At 38.6% G+C, this 23,713-nt stretch overlaps 4 protein-coding genes across 4 annotated transcripts; all 4 read left to right on the top strand.

The window, feature by feature from the left end:
- Window positions 1–286: 286 nt before the first annotated feature.
- Window positions 287–3,467, top strand: ifitm5 (interferon induced transmembrane protein 5). Its single transcript, XM_037107247.1, has 2 exons — window positions 287–2,062; window positions 3,054–3,467. The coding sequence occupies exons 1-2, from the start codon at window positions 1,847–1,849 to the stop codon at window positions 3,210–3,212; spliced, it is 375 nt and encodes a 124-aa protein (XP_036963142.1). The 5' UTR covers window positions 287–1,846; the 3' UTR covers window positions 3,213–3,467.
- A 2,076-nt stretch (window positions 3,468–5,543) lies between these two features.
- Window positions 5,544–12,751, top strand: LOC119024178 (mannose-binding protein-like). The gene is made up of 4 exons (XM_037106699.1): window positions 5,544–5,567; window positions 7,663–7,761; window positions 10,573–10,693; window positions 12,249–12,751. The coding sequence occupies exons 1-4, from the start codon at window positions 5,544–5,546 to the stop codon at window positions 12,629–12,631; spliced, it is 627 nt and encodes a 208-aa protein (XP_036962594.1). The 3' UTR covers window positions 12,632–12,751.
- A 1,301-nt stretch (window positions 12,752–14,052) lies between these two features.
- On the top strand, window positions 14,053–19,217 carry LOC119024700 (pulmonary surfactant-associated protein D-like). Its single transcript, XM_037107706.1, has 6 exons — window positions 14,053–14,076; window positions 14,564–14,619; window positions 15,129–15,297; window positions 16,883–16,984; window positions 17,677–17,742; window positions 18,312–19,217. Exons 3-6 carry the CDS (start codon window positions 15,129–15,131, stop codon window positions 18,692–18,694), a joined length of 720 nt encoding a protein of 239 aa, XP_036963601.1. The 5' UTR covers window positions 14,053–14,076; window positions 14,564–14,619; the 3' UTR covers window positions 18,695–19,217.
- Window positions 19,218–20,297: 1,080 nt separating this feature from the next.
- Window positions 20,298–23,517, top strand: LOC119024741 (mannose-binding protein C-like). Its single transcript, XM_037107810.1, has 4 exons — window positions 20,298–20,360; window positions 21,628–21,714; window positions 22,497–22,562; window positions 22,899–23,517. Exons 1-4 carry the CDS (start codon window positions 20,303–20,305, stop codon window positions 23,279–23,281), a joined length of 594 nt encoding a protein of 197 aa, XP_036963705.1. The 5' UTR covers window positions 20,298–20,302; the 3' UTR covers window positions 23,282–23,517.
- The last annotated feature ends 196 nt before the right edge of the window (window positions 23,518–23,713 follow it).

Genomic DNA, 23,713 nt, shown 5'->3' with positions numbered 1-23,713 from the left:
ATAATAATAATAATAATAATAATAATAATAATAATAATAATTTGTTTCAAGTAATTCATCAGTGGGGCCAAACACCTATTTACTTACTGTACATAATATTTGCAACACTGTCATTTTGTAACACATACACATTCTGTCAGGTTTTGGGGGTGATGAAGTGGGTGGACCCAAATGCAGAGATCATAGGCCGAGACAGTTTGAACAAAGCATCTGTTATATAAACTAAAAAAGAGTACAGGAAAAATCCACGGGGGGGGGGGACAGGTGTGAGGGAGAGTGAGGAGAACACAGATTGGTGGGTAGGATACTAGGAGGCAGGGATCAACAAACGATACAACAAGACACAGGTGTGGCACAAAAGGACAGGTGTCCAAAGACAGGAAGTAAACATGAAACAGAACACAAGAGAACAACTACTAGAAAATAAAACAGAAACTAAACAACACAACCGTGACACATACCTCTGATAACAGATTACGCGGCTATTGAACTGAACTGTACACTGGTGAAATGTGACCTAACAAAATAAAATACAACTTAACACATAACAGGCCACCTGGGCCTGGGCAGCTCCTCAGGATATTATGGCTTCTTGTTCTGCCATGAGTGGGGGGGATTCTCATTTTAGTAAGACCCATTTTTACTCAGTCTACAGTTTCCTCATCTGAGGACTCATCAGACGAGTCGTCTATCATCAGATGAGTCTTCATGTAGGAGAGCTGGTTACACAGACACACCCACAACACCAGCTTGACCCTGTGGCAAATATTCTGGTTAATCATCATGAGAAGTTTCCAACTCAGATTCAGAACAAACGGCCTCGACATCATGATTTCAGTTGTTCTGTCATTAGTTTTAGTCAGGAGCCTTTTCTTGCAATTTTTAGCTTTTCAGAGCAAAAGATACATGTTTTTGCCCTAGTGACAGATTAAGTAATATAAGTATATAAGTAAGTAAGTAAGTAATTAAGCCGTATTTGAAGGAGACACGTTTTTTTAAGCGATTTCGAGTGTCTGAAATTTATCTAGTTAGCTGGACTAACTAATAGTAACTAACTATGGTAAAATTAGCTAACTAAAATAGAAAATCTCACTCTCAAGGTAACCTAAACCTGTTATGTACAGTTATCTTTTACAGTTGTCATCAAATATTTTCAAAGGTAATATTAGAACAATTGAAATATATTGATAGTACTTACACAGGGAGCAAATGTCACAAGCACAGTTGGCACCAAATGATATAGCAAATTTATGTGGGTCATTTCTGACCCATGTGGGTGAAGTTGATGTAGAAATACAAAAGCTGTGCTTGTTCATAAAGTAAGGAAGAAAAAAGAAAACTGATGATTTGTGCCAAACAAAAACAAAACATTTACTGCATATTTGGAATAATAAATGATAAATTTATCTTTTTTTTTCAAAGACATATCATAGAAACATTCAGCAATAGATGGAATAGCATAGAAAATGAATATGGGTCATTTTTGACCCATGTTGTGCATTAGAGGGGTATTGATACAAAAGGGGTATTTATTCAAAAAGTAAGAAAGAAAAAAATAAAATAAAGATGTATGATGATCAAAAACAAGCTTAATTGAAGAATTCCTTGAATACTGAATGATGAAAGTAATTCACTGCAAAGATATAGAAAATAAAAACTCAGCCGGGTCACTTTTGACCCATGTTTTGCATCAAAGGGTTAAGAAAGCAGATGTCACGGGCCCCTCCACCCCTCAATAAAACAAAGACACCTCAAAAGGAAATCAACACACACCACTCACCACACCACATTTGAGATCTTGATTGCCTTTCTGCAGCGTGCACTCCAAATTACAGTTAAGATAGCAATGATGAATCCTTCAGGTTACCCGGGTGAGGCTGTTCCCTTGCAGGGGAGGTATGATGGGTTCTCTGGACAGCCTGGAGGACCTGCAGTGGTTCAGTACACAACTGTGAACACCAGCTCTGAGCCCCCCAAGGACCACATCATCTGGTCCCTCTGCTGCTTTATCTACGCGAACCCCCTCTGCCTCGGACTGGCGGCTCTCATCTTCTCGATCAAGGTGAGTTTGTGGGCTAAATGGCCAAATGGTTTGTGGCACTGTAATTGAATTCATCTTTATTTGTAGAGGGCCCACATACAATATTAAACATACATGTTGCCATTGGATGCATTGCACCGAGTTAGCTAAGAACTGTGATCTGCAGTCCCATGGCAGGTTTTAAAGAAAACTTCACATAGTTATAGGAAATCACTGGAAAAAAATGTGATATAACATACACAGCACAAATTGCACAAGTGGATTTTATGGGGCAAAGACTAAGAAAAATGACATAATGGAGAAGGTGCCGAACCATTCATGATTCTATACAGAAGACACGCATTTGAAAATAGTTTCAAGTTCTCAAAGCTCAGAAGATGATGCTTCTCTAAAATCCTACAGTGGTGATATTACATTTTCCCAGCATGTATCCAACCTTTCATGCAATAGGGCATATGGGAAAGAATCATAGTGACTGTAAATGTCTTGGCAGCATCCTTCAAAATAGACTGTCTCTGAAATTTCGCCAAGTTCTACCGCCTTTTGACATGTGACTGATACTTATGATTTGCATCAAGCATTACGCCAACATTATTTAGACTTACTATTTCAGCCTTCTCAGTCTTAATGAAAATGTCAGCATTGATATGCTGTTTGGTTTTGGAGAAGACTAAAACGTGAATAATGACATAGGCACAGCCCTCAACAAGACCATGATAGGAATTTTGAAAGGACAGTTAGAGGGATGATGAATATTGTTGTCTATGATTTTAGATGTTTTTATTCCTTAAAAAACATACAAAAGTTATGAAAAAGGACAGGCACATGCTTGAAGATGAAGAATTAAAGGTAGAACATTCAAAAACTATACCTGTGAAAAGAGAAAAAGGAGATGAGCTTTCGAGAAATTATGAGATTGGGCCTGTGATCAGTGATCAGTGATCAATTCATAATTCCCCTGATGTTGTGCATTCATTTCTTTAAAAAAATGGTTGTGATTTGGTCCTCCCAGGCTAGAGACCGCAAGGTGGCTGGAGATCTGGAGGGTGCCAGACACTACGCCTCCACTGCCCGCTGCCTCAACATCGTGGCCACTGTCCTGTTTTCCATCACAATCCTCATTGTAATGATTGTAATTATTGTTGTAGCCGTACAGGTGCAGAGGATGTAAACATCCATCAACAGATCCGGCAACAGTTACAATTGGTGACTGGAAGTTGTCTCCTGGCTTGTTTCTCTGCTTTATGCTCATGGCAGAATTCATAACTTTGTATACCTGTTTACTTAAATCTTTGAGCAGAAAATAAATACATTTTCATGTGTGCTGCAAAAGTCCGAAATGCAAACAATGGAGTCATTAATGTCTCCTTTACTGTTCTCTGCAGTAAGTCTTGAATGTCAGACATTCTTATTAAACTGAAATATACTATCTACAAAACCTGTGTCTCAGTTATTTTAGAACAGATTCATACTTCAACAAATAAAATAAATATGTAAATAATTTGTCTATTCAATAACTCTTTGAGATGTACATGTACTGTATGATCGTCAACAGCTACCTTTTCACAGTGTTACCATGTAAGGGCAGATAATTCATTTCACTGGGGGTTAATAAACCTAGAAAATTAATCAAGATCAATTTCTAAAGGTTACACCAAAGGTGGGCTGTTTACTAAGTGCGAGCATATTTCACTGGCTTGAATTTAATGAACTACACGATAATGTTACACTTGACACGACTTAGTTTACACTAGGAAAGCTGTGTGGAGCCAGTGTATGTTTTATTTCAGCTCTTTTGAGTTCTAAAACAAGCAAATGAGCCCCAGTAATATGACTCAGTGACTCAATTCTTTCTGAACTTTAAGTCAACACTTCCAAAGTAGTTTTTTACTAGAGAGCAGACAGCCTGGCACACTTTGAGAGCTGCTTTTCTCCCACACATTAGTACCGAGGGGCTCAAGTGAGTTGGGTGTGCACAGACCATCCATGAGCTTATGTTATGACATTAATTGATCAACCAATGCTATAATGAAGTCTTTCACCCAAAAGTAAAACCTAGAGTATAAGGCTAAAATAATAATATGAAAGTGACAGATGCATAACACACACACATACATATTTCATTGATTAAGCTTTATATATATATATATATATATATATATATATATATATATATACATATACATATACATATACACACACACACACACACACACATATATATATATATATATATATATATATATATATATACATATAGATATATACATATATACCCATATACATATATACATATATATTACATATATACATATAAACACACACATACATATACATATTTACACACACACACACACACACACACACACACACACACACACACACACACACACACACACATATAGCTTAATCAATGAAAAGAACCAGGGTATGAATAAAATAATAGTTTTGTGTTTGCATCAAATTTTAGTGCTTTAGTTTTTAAGTATTATAGTTTTCTTTCCAAAGGCATGAGTGTTGCATTGGGGCTTGCGAGATGCATCTTTGCCACTTCTGGGTTCTGACCTATTTACATATTAGCTGAATGCCAGACTTGTGTGCTGTTTCTGTACTTTCTAAAATAAGGTCATGTCATGTCATGTCATTGTCCGAACCGCTTATCCCTTTCCATGGGGTTGCGGGGTGTCGCTGCTGGAGCCAATCCCAGCCTTGTCTCAGGGCGAGGGCAGGGTACTCCCTGGATAAGTCGCCAGTTCATCGCAGGGCCCTCACTAGTGAGCAATGTGGGGTTCAGTATCTCGCTCAAGGACACTTCGACATGCAGCTCAGCCCTGCCCGGAGCTGGGATTTGAACCAGTCACCTTCCGATCACTAGTCGACCTGCTCTGCTCTTGACTGTTTTTCCTCTGTTTATGAAAACTGTTGAGTCAAAGTCTCCACCCACCCCCACAACTCCCTTCCCAATTACGTTCCTTTTTGTTTTGTTGTTTTTGGTCCAGCTTTGGTTGACATCAAAAAAAATGTTGACAAAAGCATGCACTGAAAACACAAGTGACCTATTTGGCCATGAAAAAGGCGAGTTTCGCTTTTCTCCGCGCTGTTTGCATCCATGTGACTTGAGATTGTCTGTCACTCTGCAGCTAAACAGGAAACAGCTTAATGCCGCTGATGACATTGGCAGAGGCCGCTTGATGGCCAAATCTCACTAACAATATAGTCATGGTGCAGTTAACACGCAATCTAACTGAACAGTCAGGTGGTTGGCAAACCAATTAAAACCGAACAGTGAGGAGCACCGCAAACTTAATTTGAATGTAACATGAAAGGCTCCCGCTCAAAAAACAAATTGAAATGAAATATGGTGATAGAATAGCACAAGCAAATAAGCTCACGGTATTTAACGTTAACGTTATGTAGTGACTCTCAATACATTAAACTACATTTTGCTGAGATTTCGACAATATTTAATGGGAAAATCCTGACTTACCAACCGAATAGTGGCATGGCGTACGGCCAGCCCTTGGATGTGAGGGTTGCCTCTTCTACCTGTAAAGCCCGCAAAACGAGATTACGTGCGGTATCGCGATAATTACCATCGCTACTTTATTGACTCACTTCGTCCCAACATGATCTGAACAAATTCATGTACCCTCTCTACATATTATGTGGTTTCTACACTATATAGTTAAGTTTAACTTTAAAACATGAGGCAACTGTGTTAAATACACCCAAGATGCTTATATAAATCCAAGAGTTGGCCAGTCTTCTGGTGTCAGTGTAGATCAACAAGATGTGGAGCCTAATGAAAAAATACGTGAACAAAATATACTTGCTCAGTCCACACTGCAGCATTTTATCATATTATCCTTTCATAAATCACCCTGACAATGTAAATACACGTTCTAGTAGTAGGCTACGGTAAATGAATACATTTCCACTAAGAGCATTTGCATTTTAGCATATTTAAGTACTTTGATATGCTAATAAAAGTACACTTACATTGTAGTGCACTTTGTTTACAGTGTGCTAAGGTCACACTACTGATTAAATGAAATCAGTGTACACTTTCAAAAGTTATACTAACTCCGTATTACAAATAAGTGTACTTACAAAACGTATACTGAATTACCACTATACATTTTTGTATTTTAACATATTTCATGATATTTTTTAAGTACTCTGATATGCCACTAAAATCACACTTGTTTTAGAGTGCACTATATAAAGTGTACAGAAGCAACACTTATAATAAAATGAGATCATAGTACACTTTCAAAAAGTATACTAACAATTTATTTCCAAAAATGATACTTCCCACAAGTACACTGAATTACCACTCTAAGTATGTTGAATTTAATACACTTAAAAAAACTAAACTTCTATAAGATTTAAGATATACTAACAACAAAGTACACTTTCAAAAAGTACAATCAAAAAAAAAACATTCAGCATTCACACTAATAATGACTTTAATAAATTCCAGAAGAATTAAGGTTGCTGACCAACCTTTGCCTATAAATATTACCCTTGGCAACAAGATGACTACTAATTGTATTTTAAATCTGGCACATGAAAATGATCCAGAAAAAACACTGCTATTTTTATATCATATTCATATCATTATAGACATACTTTTACGATTTAGCTCTTCACTATTCCCTTTGTTAATGCAGCCCCCTGCACTTCAGCCTGAGAAAGCCTGTGTATGAGTGAGAAAATGCAGAATTATTTATTCTTGAGGAAATGTTGTTGATTCCCAGGAGCAATAAAGCCGTCTGCTCTCCAGTTAATATGGTCAGTGAGTAATAACAGGAGATTGTGGACATTCACTGGTTAAAAAGTGGAAGGATTTGGGACTTTTTGTTTTCTGTTTCATATCCCATATTCAGAGTTTTCACCTGCTTTTCATTACCACTGTACTTGGTCTCTCATGTTTTTGACTTTGAACTGTTTCCTCAGCTATTTCTGTTTGGAAGCAGCAAAGAAGCAGCACATCCAGCAGTTACTCCGCGTTCATAAGTGAGTTTGTTTCTGTTTTCTGATGCTGTTTCAGGCTTGATTAACAGTAATACATCACTTGATGTAGAACTTAATGTAATTGCATAGAAAGGTCGGTTGAATTTATTGATTTGTTTTGAGCATATTTAACAACATGCTGGAAACTATTGATATACTGTGACCCAATTAATGTAAATTATGCTAAAACAATATTTCTGATGCAGCCTGTACATAGAACAGTAAATACATATCATGCATTTAATGACAACATATCATGAAGTTTTGTAAAGAGCACCAACAATTATACATATATTCTGAGAAAAGATTACTTTGGAAAGTCAAAATCATCCATACAAGTAGCACATAGCAGAGCACTATATGTCTAATATTTGACTCACAAATGTAGTGGAGTAAAGGCAGAGCATAAAGTAGCATACAATGAAAATATTCAAATTATGTACAAGTACCTAAAAAAAAAAAAAAAAAAAGCACGAGTGAATATACTGGTTACATTCTGTCACTGATTTAACCTAAAGTTTAGTTCTACATTTAGATGATGAGGGTGCGTCTCCTATTCTACATCCTCTGCCTGTTGGCACCTCTTGGCTACTGTCAGCATCCAGGTCCTCCTGGTCCAAAAGGTGACAGAGGGGATCCTGGGCCACCTGGGAGACCTGGAATACCTGGGTTTCCGGGCCCACCTGGACATCCAGGCACACCAGGTGGGTACCGCTGATTTCATTATCTTTTCACCAACACTTCTCACTACTGACCTGACTCCATTTATCTTTTGTCTGAATTCTGGCACGTCCCTTTCGAAAAAGTCAAGGAGCTTTCATTAAGCACCACCCATTTATGTGATGTGCATTTTGCGAGGGGCACTGAGTGGAGGAAAAACTCAAGGTGATGCCAAACAAGGCCACTTGGTGACTTTCAACCCCAAAGAATCTTTGAAGCTTGCAGAGACGTGAATATAAAAGTAAATTAAAAGTTTTATTTTAAACAATCAAAATAATCAATATAAAACAGACAAGGGTTGGAACTGCTGAGGGGGAAAACAAAAGGGTGCAAATGACAAAAACTCTTAGGTGAATTAAGTGAACAACAAGTAATCAAATAACCAAGGTAGAAAAACAAAGTAAAGCAAGGTAGTCTACTTGGTTTAAAACACAAAGCTAAAAGGCAAAACAATTTCAGAATGCAAACTAAATGTGGGCAAAACAGCAGTAAAATGAGCAAGGCTCACTGCATGTTAAAATACATTTTAAAACTCAGCCTACTCACCCCTCATGCACCAGCTTTACACAGAAAATGATCTGCTAAAGGTAAACAGGTATTCCTCACGGCCACTGGGACACCATTACTGCCAACCACCGCAGAGACAGAGCAGGAAGCACAAATAAAACAATGACACACAGGCGCCTTATAGCTTGGCGCTGATAAGTGAATTTGTTGGGCCGAGGTTGCATTCACCAACACTACCCTTGCTCCTTACTAAGAGGAGTCTACCCCACCACATGGGAATTAGCATGAAACCTAGAACCTGCTCACATTTGGTATCAACTTGCACACTGGGTGGTCCAGTCACAAGTGGAAAGCTCTAAGTACATGTGTGAACATCCCTGTTTGAGGATGCATTTGATAATAAAAAATAAAATTATGATGCTGCTTTCCTTGTAAAAACAGTTTATCAAGGCATCGCTGCACCAGCCTGTCAGTTATCATGTTTAAAGTGCACCCTGTCGGCTTCTGTGCATTGTGCGGGACGCCATTTAGCTCAGTTGGTAGAGCAAGCGTCCCATGTACAGAGGCTTTGTACTCACTGCAGCAGACTGGGGTTTGACTCGTGGCCTGGGGCCCTTTGCTGTGTGTCACTCCCTCCACTGAGCATTTTATCTTCATTGAGCTGCTCATGGAGCAAATGCACTTTAAATAATGCTTGATGTCTCTTAACCTGCTATACAGGGAGACATGGCAAAGCTGGACCACGTGGACTAATTGGACGTCCTGGACAGCCTGGACAGCCTGGACCACCTGGACAAACTGCGCATGTTCTGTGTAGTCAAGGTATTATTACTATTGTTATTCTTTTTTTTTTCAAACAAAATATATAGATTCTTTACATAATTGTTTTCATCAGTTAGGTAGTTGGTGGTTGTCATTTATTACAATACAGCAAGCAGAAGTACAGAAAACTCAGCAAATTCTTTTGTATCTATGTTCTTACTCAGGGAAACTCTGTTTTTTAGGTAAAACAGGACACAGACGAGCATTTGTATACAGCATCACATAGCCCAAACCCAAAAATGAAAAAAAAAAATGTTTCAGTCATTATCTGCTCATCCCCCATGATGAGTTAAGTGAGTTTTCCTCTCCCTAGAAAACACTACACCAACAGCCCATCGCACAGCAGAGAAACAAATGCATGTGGTTGATGCATGTTTGTGGAGCTTCCACTCACAACCACTCATTCTGACTTCTGAGTGGTTGTGAGACACACATACATGAGAATGTGTCGAGCCGAGAAAATGAGCAGTCTGACTAGAGAAACCGAGTGCGAAGAAACTAACAAAGACAAATTGATTGTACCAAAGAAATGCCATGCCACTTTGGTGATTTGTAAATAGTTCTCCTACCTGAAGTCTGAAAAAGGACAGACCAGCATTAGGTGCAAAATGTGTCGGCGACCACCAACCTGTTCAGTATCTCAAAATGTACTGACCCAAACAGAACTTTGAGACCATGACTGTGTGCTATCATGCTAGCGTCAGCAAGTAGCCAACAGACCAGCCTCACTGCTTCTACTAGTCAAACTTCACTTCGACAACACTGTTTTTTTCAGCCATTGCCCCATATGAGAAGAAACCAAATCGATACAAAGACATAACCAGTGCAATTACATACTGTACCACTCAAGATATGATGCCTATCAGCATAGATTAAAAACAGTGCTTCAAAAAGCTAATGACTGTCATAGATTCTAACTACACTCCACCTGGTTGAAAAATGTTTTTTCCAAACATCAGTCCCTCAGCTGTTTGCACAGTGGAGGGTCAAGGTGGAAGTGCAGCTCAGAGATGATGTGTGGTCTGGTCGCATGTCCGAACCACATCAGGTCTTAAAGAACAGGAGGCTGATGAAGCTGATCTGAACAATTACCTGCAAGTTCCAGAATATGCAAAATTCACAGATTACAGTAGCATAATCATCCTCAACATTTAACCTTTTATTATTTTCTTTAATCAATGTTCAGTTCAGTATGCTTCCTCTAAAATGTTTGAGACATGTTTGAAACGAGCAATCTGTTGTACATATTTATCATTTTATTTCTTCAGTGTTTAACATGAAGCCATTTGGTTGGTTGGTTGTGTTGAATAACTGTCATGTAGGATCTGACAATGAATCAATTTATTTTAAAAAAACATAATTAACCTTCTGGTTTGTTTTGGGTTCTGTCCTTGTTAAAATATGCTATATATCACAATGATAATCGACATCAATATAAAAAAAACATCTTGTGATAACAGTTTTAGCCGTATCGCCCAGCCCTACAAACCTGTAACTCTAATGTGGATTCGTTTAATCCAGGTCTCTTTGGAGAGACTGGCCAGGAGCTTCAAACTTTAAAGGAAAGAACTGCAAAGTTGGAACTTGGTAAGTATCTATCCAAGTGAGTGCATGCGTATCGTGATTAATTACAACTCGTCAAAAGATAATGCTTTGTTAAATTGCTTGTTCTACATGTTATTCTACGTCTGTAAATTGAATATTTGAGAAAGAAGCAATGACCATAATAGTTTCAGTGAAATGCTGCCATACAGGACTCCATTCATTGCATTTAGATGAGGACAGAAAGTTGTCATTAATTTTAATCCCTGTAGTATGTAGTGTTACAGATGGGGAATCCAAGAACACATGTACTTCAGCTTAGCCTGACACCAAAGTGTATTTAACACCAGCTGATTCTCTAAAGAGTAGCATCTCACCTAGGTGTGAAACATACATGTCTATGTAACCTTCCCACTACTGGCTTGTGAAATATGGAATCAATTTATGTATCAATGAATAAAGCATTAATCTCCTTAAAACTCAAATAGGTTATCATGTGGCAAAAGAGACATCTCAGTGTAAATAAAGTGTAATAGTGTAGAAAATGTGTAATAAATAATACACTTAAATGTAAACACAAATATGGATTTTTCCGTCCTCAGCAACTGACACAGCCCCGTGACATTAGCTGAAGCTCTGCAGGTCTGCGTCGACTCCGACATCCACAATGACAACAGCTAAGCCAACTCAGCTAGCTTCATGTTGTTGTGAAAAGTACAGGCTCTCTCTGCAGCAAACACTTTCAAACTCACATGCTTGATTGCTTGTCACCCAGCAAACAGGTCACAGTCCAGCGTGAAGAACAATAACACGATAGATACAGCAGTCTGTAACTATTCTCACACGGTCTGTCTCCTGAGTCTTTCTGTGTGCCATTGTTCCCTCACTCTTCTGCGCACCCTCCCTTCTTCCCTTCCTCTTCCCAGACAGGTCAAGGTCATTCTCTCTCAAATGTTATTACAATAATCACTTTTAATAATCACATATTTTTAACATACATAGCAAGCCATAAAATATATTTCAAAGGCACATATTTAAGTGTAAATCATTTATGCATTTTAACTTCTTATTGTGTTCACGTTAACCTCATTAACATGAACTTAACATTGAGAACTGAATATTATTCAAGCATTGTATTAATTTGAAATAACCACACCTTTTGAAAATAAATTTAACTGATATTTATCAGGTTGCTACATGTATGTGAAGATGCAATTTCACCAGGGGGGCGATTGACTGTAGTGAGTGGATATCTGATGTCAGAAATCCGATCTGGGGGTGCTGTTTAGCTCAGTTGATAGAGCAGGCATCCCATGTACAGAGGCTTTGTCCTTGTTACAGCGGACCCAGGTTTGACTCCCGGCCTGGGTCCCTTTGCTGCGTGTCACTCCCCCTCCCTCTTATCCTATTTCCTGTCACATCTTCATCTGAACTATCAATAAAAGCCATAAAAGGCCAAACGAAAAACAAACAAACAACAGATTGGACCCCTTGTCATCGAGTAGTGCTTTGATCTCCCCCCAAAAAACACATCTATGGACCTTGGGTAAAGATCATTTTGTCACACAAAATCCAATTTCATGTTGTTATCTTTTTTCAGCTATTAACTACGACTTTGTCCGAAGAGTTGGTCGGAAGTATTTTGTGTCCTACAAGGAGAGGGGTTCTTTCTCCAGGGCTGTCGACTTCTGCTCCCAACAAGGCTTGGAGCTGGCTCTGCCCCAGAATGAGGAGGAGAACAACATACTGACACAGTTCTTTGGGGATGTTCACAAGATGGCCTGGATCAGCGTCAACATTAACAAAGCAGAAGGGAATTTTGAAACCGATATGAAAGACCAACCTCTGACCTTCACCAAATGGGGAGCAGGGCAGCCAGACAGATCCATTGGGGATACAGGCTGCACCATGCTGTCAGAACATGGTGTTTGGCGACTGACACAAGAATGCTCCCTGAATGCTTACATCGTTTGTCAGTTATAGAAAGTTATCATATCCCTTGCAAGTTGTGTTTCAAAGTAAAGTTTTTGTCCACTTCATCTGATAAAATGCTTGTATTTGAAAAAAAAAGCCCTTAAAGACATTTATTAGCTGTTTTGATAGTTAAACCAATAGCTTTTTGCTATTTACACACATATGAGGCACTCTGTAACTGACATCATGTGTCACTTATTAAAAGGTCTGGTATCCATTGCCTTTTCTGGTATTCTTTTAGTTCTTCATTTTTTTTTTTATTCGGATAGTGACATCAGATAAAAAATAATGTCTTCATTCTGCATTTTCTCATTGTGCTAACATTAAGCAAATTGAAAATATTGACATTAAAAGTGTCCTTATTTCACCGGGGATTACAAGGAACCAGTCATTAGATGTTTTCCCAAAACCACCACTGTGGTGGTAGTAAGTCCCTATTAAGGATTACATCATCAGCATGACATTATTACTGAAGCAGAGATCTTCTGAAATCATATGTCACAATAAAGTGTACAGCATTGAAATGGTTGCATTTCATTCATTCCATATTAAGATCTCACAGGAAGAGCAAAACATCCTGAAACTGAACTGTGAAAATCCACAGCAGCCTGAAATCAACTATCCTCTCTACCCAGGCCTGTAAATTCATAAGCACATCTTGAGGATGGAGGTTTTTAATGTTGTGCATCATGGATGTAGTCCCAGTGAGTGTGTCATTAAAACCCTCTTTTCTCGGGTTGTAGTGGTAATCAGCTGCAATTCTGGAACATCACTGTGAGGGTATAAATAAAAGGATACTCTACACACTTTGGCCTGGATGAATTAAATAAAAAACATGTTTGGAAAAGTCTACTCTATAAACTACTCTATATTCATTAATACATCAAATGTGGCTGCTATGAAAAAGGAAATATCACAGATGCTAAACTAGCATGGTCCAGCAAAAAAGGTCTAAAAACAATAAAGAAACTGATTTCATCTGTTTGACGAGAAAGGCATGCAGAAGTAATCTGTGGCCACTACAGCCAGATGGAAGTGCTGTTTCTATTTTCTGTGTCATGAGTCCTTTAAAAGATGTTCCACCTGCTTTTCATTTCCTCTGGATTTCTCACATAATCAGACTTTGAACTTTTTTTCTTTGCCACTTTTCTTTGAAAGCAGCAAAGAAGTTGCACATCCAGATCCCTTCTCCTCTATGTGGTGAGTTTCTTTCTGTTTATCAGAACTGGTTCTACTAGATCAATGTCAGTGACACATTCTAAGCAACATTAGTCTGTATCTGCATAGAGAACGGTAAGTGGTGGATTTCATTTCATTCATTCAATATGTAAGATCTCACAGGAAGAGCAAACCATCCTGAAACTGAACTGTGAAAAGTACATGTGACATGTGTCCTTACTTTTTGTACCTTTCTTTTAACAGAGCTTGTTTCCAGATGTTTTAGTCTTTAAACCGTAAGTAAGCTAAGAAGATTAATAATTAAGTTTACTGACCAATCTTTGCCCATAAATACTGCCCTTGGCAACAAGATAACTATTAATTAATCTGGGGCATGAAAACAATCAAGAAAACACTGCTATTGTTATCATATCTTTCACAGTCATTTACTATTTAGCTTTTTACTATTCCCTTTGTTAATGCAGCCCCCTGCACTTCAGCCTGAGAAAGCCTGTGTATGAGTGAGAAAATGCAGAATTATTTATTGTTGAGGAAATGTTGTTGATCCCCAGGAGCAATAAAGCCGTCTGCTCTCCAGTTAATATGGTCAGTGAGTATTAACAGGAGATTGTGGCACTGCTTTGACATTCACTGGTTAAAAAGTGGAAGGCTTTGGAACTTTTTGTCTCTTCTGTTTCATGTCCCATATTCAGAGTTTTCACCTGCTTTTCATTACCACTGTACTTGGTCTCTCATGTTTTTGACTTTGAACTGTTTCCTCAGCTATTTCTGTTTGGAAGCAGCAAAGAAGCAGCACATCCAGCAGTTACTCTGCAATAGTGAGTTTGTTTCTGTTTTCTGATGCTGTTTCAGGCTTGATTAACATTAATACCTTACTAAATGAAGAACTTTATGCAATTGGATAGAGAGTTTGGTTGAATTTATTGGTTTGTTTTATTTGTGCCTATTGTACAAGCTGGAAACTATTGATATACTATGACCTAATTAATGAGAATGATGCTAAAACAATATTTCTGATGCAGCCTGTATATAGAAAACTAATTAATTATATTTCATGCAGTCTTGTAAAGAGTACAAAAAAATACACTCTGAGAAAAGATGTGTAAAATGTAAAAGTCATCCATTAGTAGTACTTAGCAGAACACCAAGTGTCTAATATTTGACTCCAAAATGTAGTGAAGTAAAAGTAGAGTATAAAGTAGCGTAAAATGAAAATATTCAGATTATGTACAAGTACCTCAAACTTGCACATAAATAAAGCACATGAGTGAATATACCTGGTTACATTCTGTCACTGATTTAACCTAAAGTTTAGTTCTACATTTAGATGATGAGGGTGCGTCTCCTATTCTACATCCTCTGCCTGATGGCACCTCTTGGCTACTGTCAGCATCCAGGCCCTCCTGGTCCAAAAGGTGACAGAGGGGATCCTGGGCCACCTGGGAGACCTGGAATAATGGGGTATGTGGGCCCACTTGGACCCGCAGGTGTTCCAGGTGGGTAACATTGGTTTTCATTATCTTTTCACCAACACTTCTCAATACTGACCTGACTCCCTTTATCTTTTGTCTGAATTCTGGCACCTCCCTTTTCCATCCACCCTATCTGCTTTAGTGTCCAAAGTCCATTGTGCCTCCAAACAACTGTTGGAACTCACTGTTTCAACTGATTTCACTTGTCACACCAAATTGAATTAAATAAATTACATGTTGTCAGGAACATGTCTAATGTATAAATACAATGCCTTTGCGTGTGTCCAGGGTGAACAGGAACAGCAGCACGAAAAACCAAGGAGTCGAACAAGACAAAGTTCACAGTTAAAAAAAAATAAAAATAATAATAATTAAAAAAAAGCTTGAGGATGAACTTTACTCATAACTTGGTTTACAAAATGTGGGGGAGGGAAGGAGGGAGATGGAGTGCAAAAGCGATGTAACCAATAAAATGAAACAAAGCCAACATCAATTCTTGGTCCAAAACAAAAACATGTCTTCTCTAAAAAAAAAAGTGTTCAAAACAACTATCAAAATGATACACAAATGGAATCCATCCTCCGCTAAACTAGTGTTTTTAGATAGAGTTTACCACGTGATGACACATATAGGGCACCCTAACTTACCTAACTACCTTCTCCCATCACATACCTTTAAAAATCCAAAGAATTGCCAGAGAATTTGTATAACATGAGAACCAAATGCAAAAAGAGAGCGACAGCATGAGTTCCTCCATCAGGCCCCTTTTATTGGGCCTCCAGTCAGGTGATTGGCCACACCAAAAAAATAACACCAAAGGGCGCTGTGGCTTCATGGCCTCTTAGGTGCAGCCCATCACCTTGTTAGCACCTGAAGGAAAACTAGGGGAGGGAGAGAAAGAGAAGAGAGGAAAAAGAAAACCAGCCCTCTGCCCCTGCTGGGCACGTAACAGTAATTAATAAATTACACATATTGAGGATGAAGTCCCCAGACTCCCTTAAAAGAGTGCTGAATTTTTAGACTTGTTGTGTTGGGAGAAAGTTTATTAACTTTTTGAGATGCAGTTTACAACAAATGTTTAACTATTTCGGCCTGCTGTTTGATTCGGCAAATGTTCTACATGAAGATCTTTGTGTAGCAGTTTGTTCCAGTGCTGTAGGTATATACATGTAGAGCAGAGGAGTGAGATATGATCACAAGAGGCTTAGAACTGCCTACTTGTGATCAGATCACTGAGGACGGATGGTACTACCAAATGTGAGCAGTTTCACAGAGAACTGGCTTAATCTATTTTGGTCTGTCTTACCTCAGCGCCACCTATAGGATTGTTGTGTGATGTGTGGATTGGCATGTAAACCTAGTCAGGAATTTATTTTCTCGTTGAGGACTGGCCTAAAGTATTTTGGTCTTACTTCTTGGACCAGTTTTAAATATGTAAATAATTTCATGCTTTAAATGGATAAACTCTTTGACATAGCCTGTGGTATCACTGTGTCTGTTTTTATTTATCCAAAATGTTATTTTCCACCGAGCGTTTCATCTTCAATGAGCTGCTCATTGAGCCAAAGCACTTTAAGTGATGCTTGATGTCTCTTTATCTGCTATACAGGGAGACGTGGAGCTCATGGACCACTTGGAGATGAAGGACTTTCTGGACCGCCTGGACCACCAGGAGAGCCTGGACCAACTGCGCATGATCTGTGTAGTCGAGGTTATTATTTTTTTCATTAGAAAATATATGGATTCTTTACAGAATTGTTATCACCAGTTAAGAAGTTGCTGGCAGATGTACAAAAACCTTTATTTTCTTGCTCAGGAAAACTCCACATCTTAGCCCAAACCCAAAAATGATAATGTAGTCATTATCTTCTCACATGCACGCCGTTGGAATGTCAGGTGAAGTTTTGCCATCGACACAACATTTCTGAAGCTTCATAGCAAAACATTATTGTTGCATTCTCTTTAACAAGTGAAGTCGACGGGGACTTTTTAAATATGAAAAAAACAAAAAACAACAAAACAAAAACCAACTGTGAAAGGGTTAGAGTATACAGTACTCTCTCAAGTGGGTGCTTGTAAATGCTTGTTTTGGTGGTTGCTTTTTGGCTTTCGAAATAAAGTCCCCATCTATTTCAGTTGTTTAGGAGAATTCTGCATTGAGCTCCAGAAATGTTTTGTGGAATACAAATCTTTAACTGACTTTCCATTGGCATGTAAGTGAGAAGTTAATGGCTTAATTTTATCTTTTGGGTAAACTTATCCTTAACTATGAACCCATAGTTTGATAAAACTTACTAAAGTTTGAGGTTACAATTTGTGTCTCCTCATTCTACACTGATGATATTATCAGACACACTTGTAACTCTAATGTGAAACTTTAGTAATGTAAACGGTTTGATCCAGGTCTCAATAACGCGATTGGCCAGGAGCTTCAAACTTTAAAGGAAAGCACTGAAAAGTTAGAGTTTGGTAAGTATCTATCCAAGTGAGTGCATGCGTATGAATATTAATTACAACTCCTCAAGAGATAATGCTTTGTTAGGTTACTTGTTATGCATGTTGTGTGTTCTATGTGTATAAATTGCATGTTTGAGAAAGAAGCAATGAGCACAATAGTTTCAGTGAAATGCTGCCATACAGGACTCCATTCATCTCATTTAGATGAGGACAGAAAGTTGTCGTTATTTTTATTCGCTGTAGTATTATGATACAGATGGGAATCCAAGAACACACGTACTTCAGCCCGGTCTGATGCCAAAGCGTGTAATAGACCTGCTGATTCTCTAAAGAGTAGTGTCTCACCTAGGTGTGAAAGGTACATGTGTATGTGAAGGTGCGATATCACCAAGGGGTGTAGACTGTAAGTGAGTGGATATCCAATATCAGAAACAAGATCTGACCCCTGCAATATGGGACCCCTTGTCATCGGGTAGTGCTTTGATCCCCCGCCCCCCCCAAAAAAACGACAAATGAGTGGACCTTGAGTAAAGATCATTTTGTCATACAAAATCAAATTTTGAATTGTTATCTTTTTTCAGCTATTAACTACGACTTTGTCCAAAGTGTTGGTCAGAAGTATTTTGTGTCCTACAAGGAGAGGGGTTCTTTCTCCAGGGCTGTCGACTTCTGCTCCCAACAAGGCTTGGAGCTGGCTCTGCCCCAGAATGAGGAGGAGAACAACATACTGACACAGTTCTTTGGGGATGTTCACAAGATGGCCTGGATCAACGTCAACATTAACAAAGCAGAAGGGAATTTTGAAACCGATATGAAAGACCAACCTCTGACCTTCACCAAATGGGGAGCAGGGCAGCCAGACAGATCCATTGGGGATACAGGCTGCACCATGCTGTCAGAACATGGTGTTTGGCGACTGACACAAGAATGCTCCCTGAATGCTTACATCATTTGTCAGTTATAGAAAGTTATCATATCCCTTGCAAGTTGTGTTTCAAAGTAAAGTTTTGTCTACTTCATCTGATGAAATACTTGTATTTGCAAAAAAGCCGTTAAAGACATATAGTAGCTGTTTTCATCAGTTAAACCAATGGCTTTTTGCTATTTACACACACTATTTACAGACACTTTTATAACTGACATCATGTGTCACTTATTAAAAGGTCTGGTATCCATGGCCTTTTCAGGTATTTTCTTCTTCGTCATCTTTTTTTTCTTCAGAAAGTGACATCAGATAAAAAATAATGTTTTCACTCTTGTTTAAGAAATGTAATCCCCATGCATTTTCTCATTGTGCTAACATTAAGCAAATTGAAAATATTGACATTAAAAGTGTCCTTGTTTCACCGGGGATTACAAGGAACCAGTCAATAGATGTTTTCCCAAAACCACCACTGTGGTGGTAGTAAGTCCCTATTAAGGATTGCATCATCAGCATGACATTATTACTGAAGCAGAGATCTTCTGAAATCATATGTCACAATAAAGTGTACAGCATTGAAATGGTTGCATTTCATTCATTCCATATTAAGATCTCACAGGAAGAGCAAAACATCCTGAAACTGAACTGTGAAAATCCACAGCGGCCTGAAATCAACTATCCTCTCTATCCAGGACTGTAAATTCATAAGCACATCTTGAGGATGGAGGTTTTTAATGTTGTACATCGTGTATATAGTCCCAGTGAGTGAGTCGGGTTGTAGTGATAATCAGCTGCAATTCTGGAAGATCACTAACGGTATTAGTGGTACAAGTCGTGAATAAAAGGATACTCTACACACTTGGCCTGGATAAATGAAAAAAGAAACATGTTTGGAAAAGTCTGCTCTATAAATTCACTGATACATCAACTGTGGCTGCTATAAAAAAGGAATTATCACAGATGCTAAACTGGCATGGTCCAGCAAAAAAGGTCTAAAAACAATAAAGAAACTGATTTCATCTGTTTGACGAGAAAGGCATGCAGAAGTAATCTGTTGCCACTACAGCCAGATGGAAGCGCTGGTTCTATTTTCTGTGTCATGTGTCCTTTAAAAGATGTTCCACCTGCTTTTCATTTCCTCTGGTTTTCTCACATAATCAGACTTTGAACTATTTTTCTTTGCCACTTCTGCTTGAAAGCAGCAAAGAAGCAGCACATCCAGATCCCTTCTCCTCTATGTGGTGAGTTTCTTTCTGTTGATCAGAACTGGTTCTACTAGATCAATGTCACTGACACATTCTAAGCAACATTAGTCTGTATCTGCATAGAAAAGTGTTGGAAACTTCTGGAAACATATAATTTGCAATGACTGGCAACTATTACTACTGTCTAACCTGTGACATTAACAACTTTTGTTTCCCACACTTTGTATTAATCAAGTTGTACAATATGATAAAACCATTTCAGATTGAGCTTGTAAATGGAAACATCATCAAATTTATTTCATGTAGATTTCAATTCTGCATTGAGAAGATGAGGTTCTGTCTCCGATTCTGCTTCATCTGTCTGATGGCTTCAATTGGCTGCAGTCAGCTTCAAGGTCCTCCTGGTCCAAAGGGAGACAAAGGGGATCCTGGTCCAGCTGGGCCAATGGGGCCAAGAGGTTTTCCTGGAGCAGCGGGTCTTATAGGTCCGCCAGGTTTACACGGTTGGTTTCACTTTTTTACACCTCCTCAAGTATGGCTACAGATACATATCACTTTGCTGGCTGGACAAATACAGATTTAGATAACAGTGTACTTGCTCATCCCTGGTCATGAGAGGGAACTGAGACAGCAAAAGTGGTTTTCAGTTGGGAAATTATTTCCTCCACTGGTGAGTCCTCAGGGCGATGAGCCGCCACATTTTTCCACAAAGAAAAGTGCAGTGGTGTAGCAGCAGTGAAGGGTTTTTTGCCTGCCACCCTTCACATGTCACCCTAAGACTTGTGTCTGCTGAGCTGACTGAAGACCATCTTAACATCAGACGTACTACTTTGCATACAACATACCTGAAAAAGAAAGAAAGCAATACATCCTCATTCTCAATAGGTTGATTGTCAGTTACTCCCAAAACCACATAAAGTTTGAAGCGTACCAGCGACAGGCACACCAGACCTTTGTCACATCCTTGCAGTTTGGGTTTAGGCACTAAAGCTACCTGGTTAGGTTTGGGAAAACATTGTGGTATGGATTATACTCATACATTATAACATTATTTTTGCAACTTTACTTACAAAGGAATGTAAGTTATTATGTACATAACTTAACATCACTTAAGTTCCCTACACTAGTATGTAGTAGTATGTCAAGTATGTCAAAATAACATACTGTTGACTTTGGTTTCAAACTGGACATGAAGAGCAGTCTCCTGGATGAAGGTCATGTGCTTGTGTATCACAACCATCCACCCTGTCAACCTCCTTATGCCAACTTTGTTTCTCTTTATATAACTTTACCTGACTTTCTACTTTACTGCCCATAAATAATTACCACAGCCACAGCAAACATCATGATGAGTCCCAATAAGCTGTTTCCCCAGTTGAGCAACAGTATATGGTGGGGGTTTTTTCATGAAGATGGGCTGATGAAGGATTCCATGTCAAGCAAAATCATTCTGCGCAAAGATGAACCATTTTTATTTGTGTTATAGCTCAACTTTTAATGAAGGGCCACATATAGGCTCATACATGCATACATTACCATGTACCTCAGTGAGCCCTTTAATGCGTTTTAGAAGCTGGGTAAAATGTATTTTGATGTGTTGTCTACCATCAGGCAAAACAAATTTGACTGCCATCTTTACATCAAACTTAAATGTCTTAGATTAATGAATTTGATTTATGAAGTAGTCTCTGTGATTATCATCCATCCATCCTTCTTGTTCATATTTTTCTATTGTGGTATTTTCAGTCTTCCTTTTTACCTGCTTTTCAGGTGAGTCTGGAATGAAAGGAAATCGTGGAGGACCTGGAACTGCGGGACCACCTGGACCACCTGGAGCAGTCATTATGTGTGGCAGAGGTACACAGTGTATAGAACATACAATATAGACTTCACAGCATTATTTTAATCAGACAAGTAAATGCCACATTCCTTTTTTTTGTAGAAAGTCGTTCCTCCTGTGCAAGGACATTTTACACTAGTTGTCTATGAACAGGGCTGACATAGACACCATAAGTTGTGTACACAAAGATGAACACGTGCACATTGCTTCCAGCTCTGCCAAAATACAACCTTTGTAATGCCTTTTATGTTTCCCCTTTATTTAAGGTTGTTAAAAAGCACCTTGAACCACACCGTTTGACAAAATCATATATACTGCATATCCACTTGATCTAGCTCTTCTCTCAAGATTTATGATGATGAGTAATAGATTGAAACCCACGACTCAATTTGAAAAATATTGGATGACATTTGCATGTGTTTATAAAAGTCTGCCCGAGTTGGTCCGACATATTTGGTGTGAAAAAAATCCAAAATATAATATGGAATAAGTGGCTTGATCGGATCAATGTGTACCCCTAAGTAAGTGAAGAAATCAGCTAATGATTTTATCACTTCAGCACTGAACACCTCGAATGATAAAAGAGGTAAATTAATATCTTCTTTGCGAAACATCCTGAGCAAAAGTAAATGTTCATGGTGGCAGAGTGTAACGCAAACCAGTGCAATGTCTTCTGCATTAAATACTCAAAGTATGTTATCATGAAGGAAAGGGAAATCCTTTAAATTGTAGTGATAGCCCATTTGTGGGCTCCAAATTATTGCAGCCTTGGTAACTGAATTTGCCCTCTTTAATCCAGATCCCTTCGCTCCTGCTCGACAGGATGTTCAAACCACTCAGAGGAGCATTGTTAAGTTACAATTCGGTAAGTATCCTATTGAAGAGGGAGTGTCAGACGAACTGAATGCAAGTGGGTGGTGATTTACGACAACTCTCCGATGGATAGCAATCATTCTGTTTGGAATGGCCAAAAGAATAGTAAAAATTCTATCTTTAACAGTTTTTCTTGATCATTGGATCTGCATGAGACGTAGCATTAATATGCAGACTTAGACTGGTATCTTACCTTATATGCAGGAAAATGTATATTATTTGTCAATGACGAGACAATAATACAGTTTATGGTTTATGGAAAACACATTTGTTCACTTGCTCTTTTTCTTTTTTTACTAATTGGCTGCGTGTTGTTTTCTATTTTCAGCTATTAAGTACGACTTTGTCCGAAGAGTTGGTCAGAAGTACTTTGTGTCCTACAAGGAGAGGGGTTCTTTCTCCAGGGCTGTCGACTTCTGCTCCCAACAAAGCTTAGAGCTGGCTCTGCCCCAGAACGAGGAGGAGAACAACATACTGACTCAGGTGTTTGGGGATGTTCACAAGATGGCCTGGATCAGTGTCAACATTAACAAAACAGAGGGGAAATTTGAGACTGATATGAAAAACCGGCCCCTGACCTTCACCAAATGGGGAGCAGGGCAACCAGACAGATCCATTGGGGATACAGGCTGCACCATGCTGTCAGAACATGGTGTTTGGCGACTGACACAAGAATGCTCCCTGAATGCTTACATCGTTTGTCAAAATTAGAAGGGTCATAGATCCCCTTCCAGTCTTTCTTCGTTAAAAAGTTGGACACATGTCCCATGTTTGTCTCATCTTAGATGACAGTAATGTGTAAATGTAGTTGGGAAGAAAGACAGGGAGTTTAACAGTTATCATTATTATTCAAGTATAATTGCATTAGCAGCATGACTTTGTTATTATTGTTGCACAGATTTCTGTATGAAAAAGAACTTAAGTAAGCCATAAATGAAATACTCTACAGGAAGTACATCTTCAAGCATTAAGCAGCTAAATAAAGTGTACAGCAACAAAATACTTTAATTCCTCTATTCATTTTTACTGACACCTGAGTTGGTTTGACTGCTTAACCAAAAGGGACAGGAATCTCCTTTTGAATCTGTTTGATTCAGAACTGCTTGATTTAGTAAATAGTAGGGCTGGTGTGCAGAATGATAC

This window comes from Acanthopagrus latus, chromosome 8 (assembly GCF_904848185.1).
Source record: "Acanthopagrus latus isolate v.2019 chromosome 8, fAcaLat1.1, whole genome shotgun sequence".
Classification (NCBI taxonomy): Eukaryota; Metazoa; Chordata; class Actinopteri; order Spariformes; family Sparidae; genus Acanthopagrus; species Acanthopagrus latus.
The sequence above is the reverse complement of the archived record's forward strand: the minus strand, read 5'-3'. Positions and strand labels throughout refer to the sequence as shown.